The sequence below is a fragment of the Lytechinus variegatus genome, chromosome 2 (genome assembly GCF_018143015.1).
Source record: "Lytechinus variegatus isolate NC3 chromosome 2, Lvar_3.0, whole genome shotgun sequence".
NCBI classification, from domain to species: Eukaryota; Metazoa; Echinodermata; class Echinoidea; order Temnopleuroida; family Toxopneustidae; genus Lytechinus; species Lytechinus variegatus.
In genome coordinates this window covers 35034528-35054072 of record NC_054741.1, presented here as the reverse complement: position 1 = coordinate 35054072, position 19545 = coordinate 35034528, and the positions used below count along the sequence as shown (strand labels likewise).

At 37.1% G+C, this 19545-nt stretch overlaps 1 protein-coding gene across 1 annotated transcript in view; it reads right to left on the bottom strand.

Annotated features, from left to right (window-relative positions):
* Positions 1-12589, bottom strand: part of LOC121406787 (beta-2-syntrophin-like) — a 37466-nt gene extending 24877 nt beyond the window's left edge. Inside the window, exons 1-3 of the mRNA XM_041597657.1 lie at positions 12565-12589; positions 3258-3664; positions 1670-1812 (exon numbers count right to left, since the gene is read on the bottom strand). Of these exons, the coding sequence (XP_041453591.1) occupies positions 1670-1812; positions 3258-3664; positions 12565-12589 (575 nt within the window). The remainder of the gene's footprint in view (positions 1-1669; positions 1813-3257; positions 3665-12564) is intronic.
* Positions 12590-19545: the final 6956 nt, after the last annotated feature.

Here is a 19545-nt window from a genome sequence, read left to right as displayed (position 1 = left end):
AAAATGGCGATGGGGGATATCATTACAGGAGCTCAATAATAGATTGGGCAAGACATTATCAGGCGCTCTCTTTTATAAATTCTATTACCATAACATAGCATAGCAACCAGCAGAGCATCCGCTTCACACCCATGAGGTCAAGAGTTCAATCCTGGCTGCGTCAGATCAAAAGACATTAAAAGATGGGAGTTACATCACTGCTACCCTGTTTGGCATACAACAATATAAGGGATAGAGCAATATCGATATGGCGCTGCTCTGTGGCTGCTGGCCCCACGATCCATTGGACAAAATTAATTTTCAGAGGATTTTCATTTCTAAGACTGATTTATATATTTGAACGATAAAATATGGATTATTACGGAATAGCATTGATCATCCGGAGTTTGAAACATGCTCAACTTAGTGAGCAGCTGGAGACTACGGCCCACATTCAGAAAGGTGGTTTTGAAAACCCACGATTGAGTCCATGGATTATGCAGATTTTCTGTACAAATTACGCTTATTTACTGCGTATATTAAAAAAATGTCCAATGCTGATGCACGCTTTTGTTACAGTGCGCCAAATCGATGCCTGTTGCTGTGGTTATCCATGCTATTTTATTTATGAGTCCACTCTTCAAACAGTGCACTCATGAATAAAATAGCGTATCTTACCATGGTAACAGGCGTCAATTTGGCGCACTGTGACAAAAGCGCGCATCAGCATTGGACAAGTTTTATACACGTGCCCGATATGCGGTAAATTAAGCATAATTTATACAGGAAATCTGCATAAACCATGGATTCAACCGTGGGTTTTCAAAACCACCTTTGTGAATTCGGGCCTACATGTTTTGCACAGAAAAGAGAAGAGATAGAAGGGGAGAGATTTCCTCTTATTAGTCTTCTAGGTTGTTGTAGATGGGAATGGAGGGGGGGGCACAAGAAAGAGAAAGAGTGGGGGGGGGATCAAATGAGAGAGATGGTGAGCAGGAAGTGAGAATTATAAACGAGCATCCTTTGTTTGATTGTCACATTGTTGAACTGCACAACCTCATGAATATGTTCACAAGTTAAACCCGCAGTATGCCATGCAATCACATCAACATCCTCTCTGATTCCTGCATAGAAGTGGAAAGCTGCCCAACTTCTCAAAATGTGATTCAAAAGCAAACAGGTTTTTCAAATAGAGTGCGTCCCAAAAAGAAACAAAACCGAGAATGTTCAAAATTTCATCACAAATATGATGAACGAATGTATCATTTTGAAGCTTAGAGTCCCCTCTTCCATGTGATGCAACTCATATGATGCACACTTCAGGCATGAGTGAGTAAAAAAAGTCTGAAAAAAGGAATCCAAGTTGTTTTTTGCCGACCTATACGAATTAAAAAAAAAGGTTTTGCTTACATCTTTTTTTTTTATAATTCTAGGACGCACTGTATACAACATCATAGTGTCGGTGCAAGAAAGCCCTTAGCAAAACACTTTCGCACACTGCCTTGGTGCAGAAACACCAATTCATTTTTTGCGTGCTGCTAAGGGCGTTTTTGCGCACATGTGAAGTGTGAAAATGTAGTTTTAAGGGCATTCTTGCACCAACACGATGATATCGGACATAAGTTAAATTCTCTGTGGCTCTTTTCAATTCATGACGTCAGAACTAAAATTTTGAATTTCAGAAACTCACCTAGTGGCAAGAAGTGAGTTGCTTTGGAAAGGTTTTCCCCACTCCTCTCTGGTAAAGGGGACACTGTCGTACATCAGATAATCCTTATCGGTGATTGCTACAAACACAGGTTTCCAGGCTGATAGATCTGCTTCTGTGTGGCACTGATTCATTATCAAATAAAAACAAGTCAAAAGTTAAGACCAGGGGAGCTTCTTACAAAGAGTTCAGATTGATCTGATCAATCACAACTATGGAAGGCCAGCAAAGTCAACATATTAAATGCATGTTTGTTCAAAGATTTTTCTAAATATGAATGTATATCCATAAATTCAGTGATTTCTTGACAATTTGGTGTGTTCTCCTTTGTTTACAAAGGTCATTTTGCAAATTTCCTGTAGAAAAAATTATGACACTGATGGATTTCCATAGAGTTACGATTGATTGGATCAATTGTAACTCTTTGTAAGACAGGGCCCAGAAAGGATGGATATGATTCATGTTAAAGGTCAACTACACCCCCCACCCTGCCAACAAAATGCTGATTTGAATGTAACAGAGATAAATCAAACAAGCGTAATACTAAAAACTGCATCAGAATCGGATGTAAAAAAAAGACATGGCATTCTAAAGTTTTACTTATTTTCACAAAAAGACACAACAGGGGACTTGTGCAAATAAGAAAGCCAATGATGACACAAACTCACTATTCTTTAGTATTCCATTTGATATAGAATATTTCATGTTTTTGCTGTATGGACATTAAGGAAACTCTTTTGAATCTCAATACAATGGCAATCCACATGCTCAGGGGGAAAACAAATCTGAGACGGTTAAACATTATGGGGATGGAATTAAGATTTTTCATATTGCATATCATAATCATACAAAAGAAATTTGAGTGACATCATTGGTATACACATTTCAATACAGACCAGGGCCTCTGTTGCATAAAAAAAGTTACTATTATGGTAACTTTGCCATCCAATGGTAAGTAAGTACTTATCAACAGCCAATCAGAATCAAGGATCCCATGCAAATTACCATTGCATTATTATTTCAACTCCCATTTTGACGCAATATTCAACATTACATGTATCCTGATCTGATTTTTCCCTTTTCATCAATCCAACCTTTTTGGTTGGACTTGGGCTATGAAGCTATGAAGGCCCCCCCTTCAAACCGACAAAGATTTTTTCTGTTTTGAAAAAGATCATTATGATACTTTAATACTAATATACATTATTACCATCTCAAAACAGAAAAAAAGTTTGCAAGATGTTTTCAACACATGGCATGCTCATGCACAGATTTTTAAATATGAAAAATATTAAAGATGTGATATAAAAATGATCAAGACCAAAAAATTATTGTCACTATTAATCAAAATATAATTTTGAGTTATCCCAATCATATCAATTTTGAGAGTATATTCAAACATATGAACGTGTATAGAACAATTTTCAATTCTTAAGTAGGAAAATATTACAGCAGAGGGAATGAAAACTTTATAAATCTTAGTAGAAAAAAAACTATCCCTCCCAAAAAAAAAAAATCATAACAATTCAGAAAAAATACCTGGCATTCATTATTTTTTTTTAAATCTTACCTGTTCACACAACCATCCCATGTGTTTGACCTCTCTACTACCCGGAGTTGACCTGAGAATATCGTTCGCCTCGCACACCGCCTGAATCGCTAATAACGACACGTTAGCGTGTAATGCACTGAACCACTCGTTTGCCGACGTCACATCCGTACACCGCAGTATACACGAGCTCCTGCCATCGGGCGAGTGGAGCTCTACAGTTCTCTGATCGGCGTCGTTTATCGTGAGGTTTCGCGTCACGTAGCAGAGTTTAAGAGGTATGACTTTCATTTCAGTCCAGTGGTTGCGCGTTACTTGGGAGTTGGCGCCGGGTTCTTTGATGATGTAAGGCGAAGGTGTGTCCCAGCCGACCTCACCGATGATGGTGCTCCGTCTGAAGTATGGCGTTACTTCCCGCAGATATTTCACTGAAACGACAAGAAAATGAAACTCTCAAAATCAAAGGGCTAATAAAAGCAGAGTAGTGAGGGTTTGTAACTGTCGATCACAGAAGCAAATTAACATTTTTACAAGTAATATCAATGTAAATATTCTTTTTGCTGTTTCAAGAATTGAACATTGAAAGGACGTAAAAACTTTATAGGCCTACATTGTAAAGCGGTAATATCCTCGTTGCTCAAAATAATGTTCAAGCAAGTTCATGAAATTTGACAAGAATTTCACTATCTTTCAATATAAAAGAAATAACCCCCACCATGGCACTAATGGCATTGGACTTAATTTGAGTAATTCATTTGATTTTGTAAATGATTTATCATTCTTGACTCAAGTGCAACGGGTTCAAAGAAATTGAATTTGCTGTGAATGGAAACTCAATTTCGTCTAGGTTTGAAGTAGGTCCATGGTATTAGCAACTGAGAAAAACAGATCCAGTGGTTCAGTGTGTTAAAATTAATATCCAAATTAGTGTTTCAATATCAGTAGTTTTGGATCTGCAGCACAGTGTCATATCATTTGCATCACAAATCAAAAGCTGCCCTGTTTTATAGTTTTTATCATTGCATGTAAACAACTCGCATAGAAGTGAAATGCATTGTTGTACACAATGATAACATTATGAACTCTCCTATAGCTTTTAATGTACACCTTCAAAATGTTCAATTGGCTAAATGCAAATTAGCAAGGTGTTGTTGGTGGCTCTTACAGGAAAAAAAAATCCCTGCTGTATGTTAAACTGCACTAAATATAGCATTTATCAATATCTAATTTACCTTTTTTCACTATTTCAGGGACTTTTTCTGTGCCACAAAACTTAGATGTCAGTAATAAAGTGAGCGCTGCAAACTATATTGCTGTCGTTAATTGTACCACATGAAGTCCAGTATATCTGATTTAAGTGAAGTGAAGACTCCAATGCTCAAACTGACTATTCACACAAGAGTGAGAGGCTTAAAGTGATTTTTATTTCTCTAGAGCAAGAGGGAAATTACCATCTATACAAAGCAACCACCATAAAAGACTCAATTGCCCTTTGATGGTAGTGGTTTACAGCTCTATTAACTCTCATAAAACAAATGTCAGATTGAAGACAGTATGTGTATCTGTCATCATTAATGGTGGAATTATCAGCCCTAATCTTCTCCTGGAAGATGGGATGATATATGACCCCGTCAACTCTCAGCTTTCAAACTGTTATTATTTTCAGACAGGTTACTTGGCACAATAGGGCCGTCTGCACCAGCCCGAGTTTTCAAATTAGCGCCGTATTTCTGATCCCGATCTAAACAATCTCGAGATTATTTGTAATGGAGAAGCAATTATCGCGCTAGTTCGTAGGATTAATCTTGAGATTGTAATCCCAAGTCAACTTGGGATTATATGCAAAATAGCGTGCTATTTCACAAATTATCCCACTAATTCGCAAATGCAGATGCACTCTGGATTATTTATTCACAGCGTCAGACCATAATGCATCGATGCCTTGCTCGAGCAGGAATCACTCTTCTTGCGATAGTGGAGATGGGGTTTCTTGAATCTCGAGATTAATCACGAAGAGGGCCGATCAGGCTAAAAAATCTCGAGATTGAGCAAACTTGGGCTGGTGCACCACTGCCTTCTGAATAAAAATAAGGAATTGTGAGAGAACTTGATTTCTTTACAAACTTTGCAGGTACAATCATGTCAGTAGGTAATTTTGCCTGCATAATTTTTTGTTCGGTGATGGGAAGGTTTATTTTCATTTGGTCCACTGCCAATTTGTCCAATTGCCAACTCGTCTTCTATCTGGTCTACCAGATCAATGGTCAAGCATTACCTTAGCTGGGCTTAGGCAGAAAATTTGGCATGTGAAAAGGAAAAATTTAGTACGAGGTTCAGGATAGTATGGGTTAGCGATAGTATGGCGTTAAGGAAATCCAATGTAAAAAGCATAGTAAGGTAGCCCAGACATTCTACTATCATACATGGTTGAAATCCGAGAATCCTTAGTTCAACAAACTCATCATAAATCTACAATGTACTTTTGGGAACATACAGGGAAACAGCTGTCAGTTTAGTAAACCATTTCCCTTGAAATAAACATTATGAGCTATAACTGGTTAGGGATTCAAATTCCACTGAAATAGTCACATCGTAATCTCTATGATTCCCCAAGGGATTCAGATTTCATCTTGATATGACCTGATATACAAATCATAAAATGAATTCAATTCCATTTCATGCTTTTGTACAATTGCAAATCAGTCTTGCAGACGAAAAGTTCCACAAATCATGTTACTGAACACTTGACTAGCTGGTAGCATTTATAGAGTGCAAGAACCTCCATAAAGATGACAGTCACTGGCATAAGGGGGGGGGGGACTGTTGCCCTTCCAAACTTCCGCAAAGAAATTGTAATTTTGGGGGATGATTGGTAGATTTTTTAAATCATTGTAGTGTATTTTCAACATTATTATTCTCATTGATTTTTCTTCATATCTGTCCAATTTTACTTTTCATATATCTAATTTAATATGAAATAAACCTATTTGCATTAGAAAATAAAAATGTATTTTTTAGGCTCATTTGCTTTGCTTGCTAATTTCATTTCCAAAATACAGCATTGCATTCAAATCTTAGCCTGTAATGACAGTATACAGTTTTTACATTGGCAATGGGGGAGGGGCAAATTTCAAAGCATGATTTGTTATGAGATCTAGTAACACAAATACAGGGAGTAGCAATAGTATTACCGGTATGTAGGTCAAGGACTGGAATGTATTAATGTAAAGACAACCTTCTTGGGGTTTGAAAAATGTAGTGAGTTTTGCTATCCTACACCATTTAGTCAATGAGCACAGTGCGAAAACCAACTGTCCGGGCTAAAAGAACACTTGGACACCGTTCTCATTACACTTTCTAAAACTAGTTTACTGGAAATCGATTCAGGAAACCAGTTTGGAAGATCGCTTTGCTAGCGTTCTCACTTGATCACACGAAAGTGGTTTTCAAAATCACTTCACATAAAGCGATCTTGTTGCCATGGAAACATTCTCAGTGGGTTTCACGTTTCGCGCAAAATTCGAATCCGCAGCGTAGGAATTATACACCTGCCGTGTGGAGTAGCGTGCTCAAAATAGGTGAAGATCGCTTCCCGAAGAACGGTTGAGTCCTCACTTATGCTAAAACCAGTTTAACGAGGCAAAGAGATCTTGAAAACTATATTGCGAAGTGGTTCTCTGAACGGGTTTTGAAGATCACTTTGACTGTTCTCACTACACATTAAACTAGTTTCCAATAAACTAGTTTTAGGAAGGTAGTGAGAACAGTGTCATAGCAAAAATTTTATTGACCTTTGATTCACAGCAATCAGTATTTTCTCAAATACGGAACTCTGTCAAATGGATTGCCATCCAGTCAGCATTTAAACACAACAGTTGCACAAGGTTACAAAATTTCAGCGTAAAATTATAATTACTTTGCAAATCGATGTCAATATCACAGAACTGAAGATCGTTCATTCATTGTTGCTTCCTGAGACAGAGCCATCATAATTATTTACACAACCATCCAATAACTCTTTTTCCATTTCAACATGATCAATAATATGACAGAATAAATTGATTCTTTTTTCTTCCATTTCCATCGGTATGAGTCATGCATATTTGTAGAAGGATCTATAAGAAAACTAAATATTTAAATTTTTCATTTTTTCTCATACTTTATCCCCATCGAAGTATATTGTGGTTACGAATATCCAAGTTAACTATTATCCCATATATATATATGAATTATTCTATTATTTTTTTCATTTCTCCATAACAATGATTTTAGTACTTTGACATGTCACTTTTGTTATTACATCATTGATATTGTATATATTTTGTGTTTTACTTTGTTAAAAAAAATTGTAATTCAGTCTTTGGCTGCAATGAAATTTTTAAAAATTTTGATTTCAATTTCTCTTCTTTACATTAAAGCACTTACCACGTATGGAAAAGGCTGAAAACTTAATTTATAATAAATAAAGCTTGATATTTGCGATAGGAGCGGAGGTCGTAGTAAACTTGCCAAAGAGAATCTAGTAAATCTATGTAGATCACAGTGTAGCTGGTAGAGCAAAATAAATGTGCATTCGCACTGCATTGGAATGGTTGATACAGTTATGCTCAAACATAATCTGTTGTCTGAAGCTGTCTTAACTCTAATTATGAACTTTTAAATGTACTGTACATAAGCTACATGCTTATGTCCTTTAAGAAGAGAAAGTCTTGGAAGTCAATGAAGGAGGGTGCTTGGTATTTCAGAAATATTAATGCCAAATTTTAATAAACCGCTTAAATTTTTATTTTCAAAGGCTGCTAACAATGTTGAATGGTTGGAATGTTAGATGACACTGGAGACAGTGGAGTATGACTACTACAGCTTCAGAAAGGTATGAAAGCTAGAAGTTTAGTTCCAATTTTTGGTAAAATTAAAAAATTGTGGAGAAAACTGTTTAAAAAGTGAATAGGAAATTTTTAATGCATTCACTGTAGACAATGTAATTTGCAAAAATGTTGTCTGCTTAATTTTGTTTGGAGTCATACCCCTACAGAAATTTAAGCGTGCCGCTTGCTAGTAACTAGCATGCGACTAGCAGGGCGCTTACTTAATAAGCGAGTGCATGCTAGCAAACAGTCCCTGCTTGTTAAAAGATCGCTTAACTATTACTCTGCACGCATATTACACGCTTATTAAGCTAGCCGCATGCTAGTCGCTAGCATGCCGCAAGCTTGCGCAAGCTTGCGCAAGCTAGTCGCACGCTTGCCGCAAGCTTGAAAATTTCTGTGGGGGTATACTGCACAATGGGCCTTTTGACACATGAATTTTGAGTCCTCATTGTAATGATGATTGCAGGCATTCGTGATTCTAATCATGTTCTAGTTTGGTATCGAACGTGCTAATAATTTGTCAGCTTTATTTTTCACTGGAATCATCATTCAAACTACATTTTTTTAACCATGTGAAAGGGCGGTTAGTCATTCTGAATGAATGTCTATACACTTTATCATTTGAAGATCATATACAGACCATTCATTTTCCTACAATATTCTCTCTAAATGTCATGACAAGAATTTGAAAGCTTACAATATTTTTCATTATTTTCCCAACAGCTGAAAAATCACTTCAAATTTATTCCCAACATTTACCAAAATTTTACATTGCATGCATGCATTAGAGAATGACCATACCCACAATCAATTGCTAATTTGATAAAAAGATCAATTTACGTAGTGATGTCATCACTCTTTTCTGTGTTCCCATAGCAACAGCACCTAGGCTTACATTTCAGTACATGGGCTATATCTAATTACAATTTGAATTGAATTGAATATGTATTGTAAAGTACAGGTTGAAAACAAGGATGTCCTGATAGACAAGGGCTGAGGTTGCACAACATCTTTTCAAATTTGAATACAATTGCCTTCAATGTGACTATGATGTGAGTACAACGTTTTGTACACAGATGTTATCACTACAATGGGCGAACAAAGTACATTTTGATTTACATTACCGATATGCAGGCCTACATGTATACAAAGAGGTGTAGGATTAAATAATGGGCATGCTTTCATATTTTAAAAAGGTTTCTCTGTATAATGGAAAAGGATTCATATAGATTCAAGATTAATAATCTAATTTATGTATACATATATACAATACAAATACAAGTATACATTTTTCCATTATTAAAAAAAAGAATGTGGCTACTAATTAAAATTGATGTAATGTTGAATGATCATTATAATGATATATTCTGACAGTACAATAAATTAAGTTTTGATTTAATTAATCAGCTACTAATGTCGGAATGAAACAGCTTTTTAGCAGTAAAATAACACGCAAGGCCTAATACAGATTTTTTTTACCAAGATTTTCCTGGTGCCCAATGCATCCTAGACCCTACAAATGCACTGATTTTCCCTTACACACGAGCAGCTGCATGCATTAAGACACAATCTTAAACACTTGAAACTCACAGTCAAACACCTCGTGCATAATACCTTCAAAAGCCGACAAGTGAACAAAATTCCTAAATCAATAACCCTGCTCGGCGAGGAGGAACCGAGGGCCAAGCTCGGACTTCTCCCACGATCGCGAGCCTCGTGCCGCGGAAATCAAGGAAAGTTGGGGAGAAAACGGACGGATTCGGGTCCCCGAACGGAGGGAGAGGGAGGAAGAATGGATGCGAGGAAAGCAGCGATGGGAATATTGACATTTAGTCAGGTGGTATCTTCCTTGGGTTGCTGGCGGGGGTGGATCGATAGGGATGAACCCCCACGGGCACGTGTTGTTGACGTTACAACACGCATCTACACATTAACAACACTGTGTGTACCAAATATAGCAAGCTTTTAAAATAAGACAAGTGTGTGTGGGAGCATGGACCTACTGAGAGAGACATATCAAAAGGAAATTTAAGATTTCGAGGGGAAAGAGCGAGTGGAAGAAAAGAGGGGGAAATAGATGATGATGATGATGATAGCCAGGGAAAGAATGAGAGAACTCGAATGGAAGATCAAAAGAAAGAGCTGTGAGCAGAATCTGAAAACAGAGGATGTGAGGATGCATGTCATTTTAGTTCTGATGAGAATAAGTTGGTAATTTTATTTGAAGAGAAGTTTTAGTTGCACCTAAAATGAATATAGTATGTCTGATATGATTCTGGCAGAAGATGGAGTAATAGAAATCTGCAAAATAATCATGTTATTATGCCATTATACTCATATTTTTTTTAAGTATACACAGGGAAAAACATGCTCATTGATTCATGGCAATGTTCAGCAATCTTTTAAAATGTTACTCAAGTTATTTAATATTTCACTTTTTCTTCGAATTATTTAAAGAGACAGACTGTCTTTCAAAATCCTTGCTCATTACTGAATTAAAAACTCAAAGATTACACATATTACGCAGTATAAAGAAAAATTCCTACTCAGCGCAAGATATGAGAAAGAGGGAGAGAAGAGCGAGGTAAAGAGGGGGGGGGGGGCAGAGTCCACCCACCAGCATGATATTACTCTACTAGTTATACGGAAGAACTGTTTTAGGATGAGAAAGTGGGGGGGGGCAGAGTCTACCCACCACCAGCATGATATTACTCTACTAGTTATACGGAAGAACTGTTTTAGGATGAGAAAGTGGGGGGGAGGGGGCAGAATCCACCCACCAGCAGGGCACATGAAAGAGCCGTTTTGTGATGATAGTAGTAGGTCCATGATAGCACCACGAAGCTCCTTGATAGTACAAATGAGATGCGTCCATCATAGTAAAACAGGTCAAGTTACCAGGCGTACAGACCAGTGCTTGCGAAGGCGCTGGTTGAGAAGAGAAGAACATGGAGGTGGTATATACATGGCAGGATTAGTCCCTCGCATATACATCACATGCCAAAAGAGGGAAATACATACATGACGGATGAAAAACTCTTCTGCAGTCAACAGAGTATCTGACAAATTATGAGATAAACAATACAATAGGTTATGCCATCGGGTTATCTGTTTTTTTTTACTCCATGGTTAAACTTGTCTTTAAGAGTTACAATTGATCCAATCAATACCATCTTTACGGAAATCCATCCTTGCCATAATTTATTCTGCATGAAATTTGCTAAATCTCCTCAAGAGAACGAATACACATGTAGGCCTACATATCCAGAAAATATTTTGCAAAAATCTGCATTTTAGATGTTGTTGATGGCCATCCTTAGTTGTGGTTGATAGGATCAATCGCAACTCTTGGCAACACGGGGCTCGTGTCTCCTTGTCTCCTGAGGCCACTTTTTCTGTTTCCCTTACATTGCCTTAAGAGACAGCTTAGAATGTAATAGCAATTAACAGGCTATTTATATGGTCTCACTTAAACATAAACATTGCTGTTGGCTGCATACAAAGCAATGATTTATCACTCACCTATGACTAAGCCACTATAATGGATTGGTGTCTTATCACATGATTGCAGAAGATGAACATGAACAACGAAAAACATTAATTTTTATTTTACACCCAAGTATCATCCGACTTTCCAGTCATATGTATGTATGAGTGCAGTGGCTAGTCTGCAAGTACAGACTCATATTTGACACTTTGACCAATAACAGGTCTGGAGTGTAGACTAGACTCCCAAGACTCAGTCTGTGTAGAGCCAGCCACAGAACATAGTGAATCTAATGTATGGTAGTCTCACTACTTCAGACTCTGAATTATGCACTTAGCGAATTATGAAAACCAAGGGTCCGTGCCGGCAGACTATGCAGTGGCCACCATGTCAGTTTTCTATTACAAGTTTAGTTTGGTGTCGTTTTGTACCCAATGCCCTTTCTTGGTGATGTTTCCATTTTTTTTTTAAAGGCTCTTTGAGCAATTATCTTACAAAATTTCAGATTGGATAAATGGAAAGCTAAAGGCAATATAGGTTTTGGCAATCAGTAAACACGCAGCTCTGTTATTTTTTGATCAGTCAGGCAATTGATCAAAATAAATTGCAATTTGCAAAATTTACCTTGTAAAACACATTTTCATTGCATGACTGTTCCATGGGATATGCAACCACATAATCTACTAATGAATTGGAAATAGTATATTTAGTAATCACATTTGGGGGATTACCAAAGCTCAAAGACGTGCTTTAAACTGGAAACACAAATTTAGACGTAATCTCATCCAAAGTAATGCTTACATAAGAAGAAAAATCCATATAACTTTAAAATGGAGAATCAGCTCCAAATATTATTGCAAAATATAATTAACATGCCATAATTAGAAGGAGTCATGTTTGTTTTTGTGATCGTCTGGAGTCTGGACAAACAATTACTGAGGTCACCATCCAAACTGATGCCACAACATACCTGTAAACACGAGTTTGATACACATCATGCAAAACTAAAGACTTTCACCCCATAATAGCTTTCAAAGCCAACCGTGAAATTGCAATTATCTCTGCCACACATCGTTATTGCATTACGATGGTTAACCCCGCAAACTAAATGTGTGGCGATGCAAGCCTATTTTGATACAACCGTGAAATTAATTATGCGCAACACAACGCCCCTCTTGTCATCGAATGTCTCGCCTAGGATGGTATCAATAAGCTATTCATATGATAGGTGTGTTTTTCGAGAGCAGTGATATGTGAGGGGAATTTATTGGTCATGATGAGGAGCTGGTATTTTTTCAGCTTGAGAGATTTCAATCCAATACACCTTCCTTTACTCAATTTGAGAGAGCTCTAAAGACCCTCTGTGTCATGTCTTGTGCTCTTTGATCTTTAGCTCTTGTATTTAGATTGGATGAGATATAAAGCTCCCACATATTTCAATGTAAAGTTCATGTATATACAGAGAATTGAACAGTAATTATTATAGGCTTTAATAAATTGAACATTGTAATTATTGTACCTCCATTTGTCTTGATATTGTTCTCTTAATGTTTCCTCATATTTCTTTGTCTTGTTCTTTTCTTTGTAAGATTCTGCAGAAGCAGAGATTTATTGAACACATTTTAATGAAGGGGATTGAACAAGAATCTTATACCCCTTTCATAAACCCAATTATGCGGCTAATAGCAGCATAATTTGGTCGTAAAATCGGAGGAGGACCAGAGTTATCCGTATTATTTTGATGCTGCAATTATCCGCATAATAGCAGCATCGGGACCAGATTTTGACTTTATGAACGCATTTCGAAAGTAATGCGGATAATTACCATGGTGCGGTCACAAGGTCACCCTTTTCCAACGCAACCGCATCGGAGGGGGTGTGTGCGGTTGCCATGACGATTATCCGCCTTTTTCAGGACGGGCGCTCGTAAAAATAGTGCGGATTATTTTTGGAGTTTGTGAACGCAATTTTTATTGAATTATCTGCATTACTCTTAGGCGGCTAATTGGAAGATGGGTTTATGAAAGGGGTAATAGATTCTCTTTGGGCTGAATGCACAATGCTTGTAGGGCATTTACATGATTTTGTGATTATAGCTGGAATCACAAACAAATAATATTAAAAAAAAAAGAAAAAAAAAATTACAAATTACCCTAAAGGTATATGATGTAATGCTGTAACCGATTTTTATTCCAATTCCCGATCCGATCCGATTTTCCCCTTTTTTCTACATTTTTCCGAACTCCGATTTTTGACCAGTGGGGAAAAAATCGGATCGGAAAAACCAAAACATAACAAGACAAAAAAAAAACATGTGGCGACATGTTTGCCGTCAAAATGCGATGGTGATTTGTTTTGATCTCAGACAAAAGCGGTGGAAGGAAAAGAAGATAAAGGGGAAGAAAATTATAATTTGTTTTTATCTCCGATATTAGCGGAAAGGCAGGTGGAGAAGAAGATTATGATTTGTTTTGATCTCCGACATAATTGGGGAAGAACAAAACGATGATGATGATAATTGGTGATAATTTGTTTTGATCTCCGACAAAAATGGAGGAAGAAAAACAACGAAAAGACGATGTTTTTTATCTTAAGCGGAGGCAAATAAGATTTAGTTGACACGCTGACATGCGCGGTAATATTTACGACTATCTGACTGTACGTCCTCTAAGAGTTTACGATTACCTCCGCCATCACTACGATGTTGTAGAGAGGGTGAATATCACGGTAAACAACTCTTGTTAATAATGCGTCTTTTTCGGGAGGTCATGCGACCTTTAAGAGTTTACGATTACCTCCGCCATCACTACGATGTTGTAGAGAAGGTGAATATCATGGTTAACAACTCTGTATAATAATGCGTCCTTTTCGGGAGGTCATGCGACCTTTAAGAGTTTACGATTACCTCCGCCATCACTACGATGTTGTAGAGAAGGTGAATATCACGGTAAACAACTCTTGATAATAATGCGTCTTTTTAGGGAGGTCATGCGACCTTTAAGAGTTTACGATTACCTCCGCCATCACTACGATGTTGTAGAGAAGGTGAATATCACGGTAAACAACTCTTGATAATAATGCGTCTTTTTCGGGAGGTCATGCGACCTTTAAGAGTTTACGATTACCTCCGCCATCACTACGATGTTGTAGAGAAGGTGAATATCATGGTAAACAACTCTGGATAATAATGCGTCTTTTTCGGGAGGTCATGCGACCTTTAAGAATTTACAATTACCTCCGCCATCACTACGATGTTGTAGAGAAGGTGAATATCATGGTTAACCACTCTGGATAATAATGCGTCTTTTTCGGGAGGTCATGCGACCTTTAAAGCTTGTGTATAGTTTTGGTAAATCCACCAAAATGCACCTATCACTATTCCAATTCATTGCTAGCTAATATGAATGGATATGCCCTATAACAGTTATGATGTGGAGGATATGAAATGAAAATGTGATTTACAGGATAAATTTTGCGATTTTACATGGAAATTTAACTTGATCGGGTCACCCGATCAAATTAAAATATCTGTGTGTTTTTGTCTTTCAATTAAATCCTATTCCAAATCATGGAATGGGCTGAAACTTTCAAGATATTTTCTTTGTCTGTAACTTTTGGATATCTAATCACTAAATTTATAAGATAAGTGCTTGAATGCCCATTTTTTAAATTTAAAACAAGCATCGCCGAGAGAGGGCGCTATATATCCAAGATTTGAATATTTGAAATTTTCTCAGAGAAGTGCAGTTGGAAAAATATCTAATGGTCTCTACGTTTCAGTAAGACTGTCATATTAGATGATATTCGATTATCAATCACATTATTGACCCTTTACCAAAGCTATACACAGGCTTTAATAGTCTACAATTACCTCCGCCATCACTACGATGTTGTAGAGAAGGTGAATATCATGGTAAACAACTTTGGATAGTAGTGCGTCCTTTTCGGTAAGTAATGCGACCTCTAAAAGTTCACGACGGACGCCGCCATCACCACGATGTTGTAGAGAAGAGGCCAATTGTTGATCGGCGGTAGTGTCGGGCGCTGGAACGTCATTATCTTATTTTCCTTCCTCCGATTATGTCGGAGATCAAAACAACTCATCATCTACTGCCGCATTTGTCCACGCGCCGGCCACATACAAATTTTAATGTATTTTTTTGTTTTTGAATATCTTCCGATCCGATATCCGAACCATTTCCGATTTTAGGAGCAAAACTTCCGAACCGAACTCCGATCCCGTAATTGCTCTAACTTACAACATTAATATGATGCCCATCGTTCGGATTGGCCAAGTATTGCATGGCAATTATCCACAGCAGTTTCACACAAGTTTGTGATCAAGGCATTAGGGATGCAACATCAAAGCTATGACCTCAAACTTGAACATTTTTACGATGATGACTGTTATGATAGTGATTTTCCGAATATAGACTGACCCCTCTCTGTGGCAGGCAGAGGAATATGATATGAGTCTGGAATGTAGATAATGTGACCTTGATGCCTGGGGCCTGGGGCTAATGTCTGAGACTGTACTGTATTCAATTTTACAAATGTGTGTAGATGGAGGCTAGTTTGAAAGTGACGTTTTCTTTATAGGAAATCTATTAAAGGGGAAGTTCACCCTGAAGAAAACTTTGTTGTAAAAACAGCAGAAAAAATAGTAAAAAATATCGGTGAAGGTTTGAGGAAAATCCGTTAAAGGGTAAGAAAGTTATTAAAGTTTTGGATTTGTGACGTCATAAACGAGCAGCTGCCCCATGTGTTATGTAATATAAAGTGCATGAATTTCAAATTTTGTATGGTTCCTGATGACTTAATTTTGTTTTCTTTTCATGATCGGGTGTGAAATGATTTGTCTATTTATATACAAAAGGTACAGTGAAAGCCATTTTCAATTTTCTGAGAAAATGACATTTCATTGATTTTTTACCATTCGCTATGTAGGAATGCTGCTCACATATGACGTCACAAATCAAATAATTGAAATTCTAATAAATTTTTAATTATTTGATGAATTTTTCTCAAACCTTCGGCAATATTTTTTATTATTTTTTCTGCTATTTGTACAATAAACTTTTTGTCAGGGTGAACTTCCCCTTTAATAATCTCAGCTACAATGTATGCATTTAAAGTAATGTCGGCCTACATCCATGGCCTGTATTATTTCAATTTAATAATGCATGCATCTACATGGACATGTACGTTTGAAAAATAGCCCATCATCAATTAAGAACCATTAGAAAATAGCAAAGTATGGCATTCAAATCACACAGAAAATTCGTGAGATAAAAATATAATCCGACACATCATTTAAAATTACATGAAAATAATATTTTCAGTCATCATGAACCAAATTACAAATGTATTTGATGAAATTTTATTATAGGGTAGCTGCTCAAAAAAATGAAACAAAAAAAATCTGATCAATTACCTTCGATGAATTTTTGCAAAGCATCATTAATAAGTTTTGATAATTTTTTTCTGCTTTTATTAAATTAACTTATTGTCATGGTGAACTCCTTCAAAAGGACCCTTTCCCCCTTTTTTATTTTTTCAAAATAAAATATAGGAGGGGTTGACTTTACCACTTCCAAAGGTATATTAATAGAACAATCACAAAGAGAGTTGATTCAAATCCAAGAAAATTTGGTATGTAGAACATGTGACCCCCATGTACAAGGCTTTAGCAGTAAGTGGCGCTGGCCCCGCCCTCCTGGGGGAATCCCCTGCTGGCTATGACAGCTGTCTTTCATTCTTTACCAGGTCACATGTGTAGTGATGACAGGTTAACAAGACCCCCCTCCAACCTTCATGCATACTAATCATTTCTAATAGGTGCTAACGCAGTCAAGGAGAATGGGTCACCACTGGTTGTACATATGTCACTGTATATACGTTAGGTAGCGCTACAGGAAGGTATGTATGTGACTAATGAGACAAATCAATAATCTGTCACACATTAATGGTTGAAGATCATTAGCAGTTTTATTCCAAAGACGATGTAGATCAAAGATGAAGATATAATAATATATCATTAAATTATTAATATATATAGTTGGTCATTTTCAAACGTGAGTGACACGACAATCGGAGAGGTTTAAGGGCTCATATCTTCAAACTTAAAGGTTATGAATCAATCATGACTACTATATTATATACAATGTAGGACTGGCATGGGCCACTACGAGTTTGATTTGAATTCAACAATTTCGTTTAGTAGATATGATTAAAAAACGGTGCGTGAGTGACACGACAAATTTTGGACATGGGTTTCTGACCACTAACACATATGGTTGGATTCGTGCCCAAGTAGTTGTCATGGAGTACTGTGAGTACCAGTAAATGGACATAAATAGTGTACCTATCTAACACATATAGCCAAAATCAATCAAACCTTCTCTATGGAAAATGGTACCCTCCTATATACCGTGAGTGACACGACATCCAAAACGTGAGTGACACGACAAGTGCAAAAATACAACATTTATCTCAACATTGAAAGTATTTTTTGCATGATGTAGAAGAGTAAAATACCATTAACCAAAAAACAAGCTTAATTACATAATAACTGCTTTCTTTTAAGTTCATAAAATGTCATCCTGATGTTTGATTCTTGGTTTATGGTCATATTTGCCCATCAACTCACATTCCCTATACCATACCACATTGTCACACTAGGGCTTCTACCACTCTCCTCTTTAGAGGAGGAGGGGGCACTTGAAGGAGGTGTTATGAGGTCTTGGCATTGACATCAACTCAAACATTCTTTTTGTGGCCTGATATCATTCAAAACTTTAACTCTTTCTCCCTATCTGTATATGAAAGTTTACAGGTTTATACAATTCAGCATCCACAACGGATGGAATAATTTTCCTTGTAAGAAAGGTATTCTCAATAGTCACTCACATCATCTGGCATGGTCTGGAAGCCAATTATGTCATGTATGACTCCCTTTTCTTGAAATATTGGATTAGGATATTATCCTCCTTTAATATTTTTATAGGCATTGTCCAAATAGGACATGGCAGTTTAAATGTCTTTTTTAGTACCAAACCACAATCACGTTGCTGCACACTTCAGATGGACTATCAGCAAATCGCCTTGAGAAAATTGGAAATTCAACTCAACAAGCGTAGGTTTTCTCGTGAACAATGCTTGTATGTGGACCCTCCCAAGGCAGTACATGTAGGCACTGTACCAAAATTCAGAGCTATGCTTTTTGCTGGAATTTGTAAGTGCCTTTTCATTGCTAATTATTTGATCATATACCATACCACGGGAATCCAGGGAAAGCCACAAGGTGAAAGACGCAGTCAGTACCTGATTCTTGCAGTCTGCTACTATTACATTTATAACAACTACAAGTCATTAGCCTTTCCTTTTCTAAGCCTTGGATGTCACACTAAAATCCAATTCAACATCCCAACCAGGCTCCCTTTACACCTCAATAGCTTTTTCCCCTCGAGGTCCAGCTCTGTTCTTATCAGGGTAACCCCCCCCCCCAAAAAAAAAAAATTGATCTACTGGTACATGGCAACCCATCCAAAGTTGCTCAAATCAAAATGCGGTCTCAGTTGGGACTTGTTGGGACCTACATGAACATGCATCATTTTGTTGTAATGAATATGTGTAAATGCAAATCTGCTCTGAACACACATCGGCCCACTTGTGGTAGTTTGCTGTTCAGACCCTACATGTAGTTAATCACTAGCGGTATGAATGGTGGCCGAACAAATGATTTTGAACTTGGCATGTAGCTGCTTCAAGCAATATCCATAATGTTCTATCAAATCTCAGTACATTCTCACCTGAAATGTTTGTTTTCTTGCAAATTTGTTTATTTCATGTCCTGGAATACAAGCTTTATGGCAAATGAAAAGGTTGATTTAATCAATAAGAAGGGAAAGAAAAATATTTTCTTTTCCGAATTTGAAAAAATGTTTGGTGT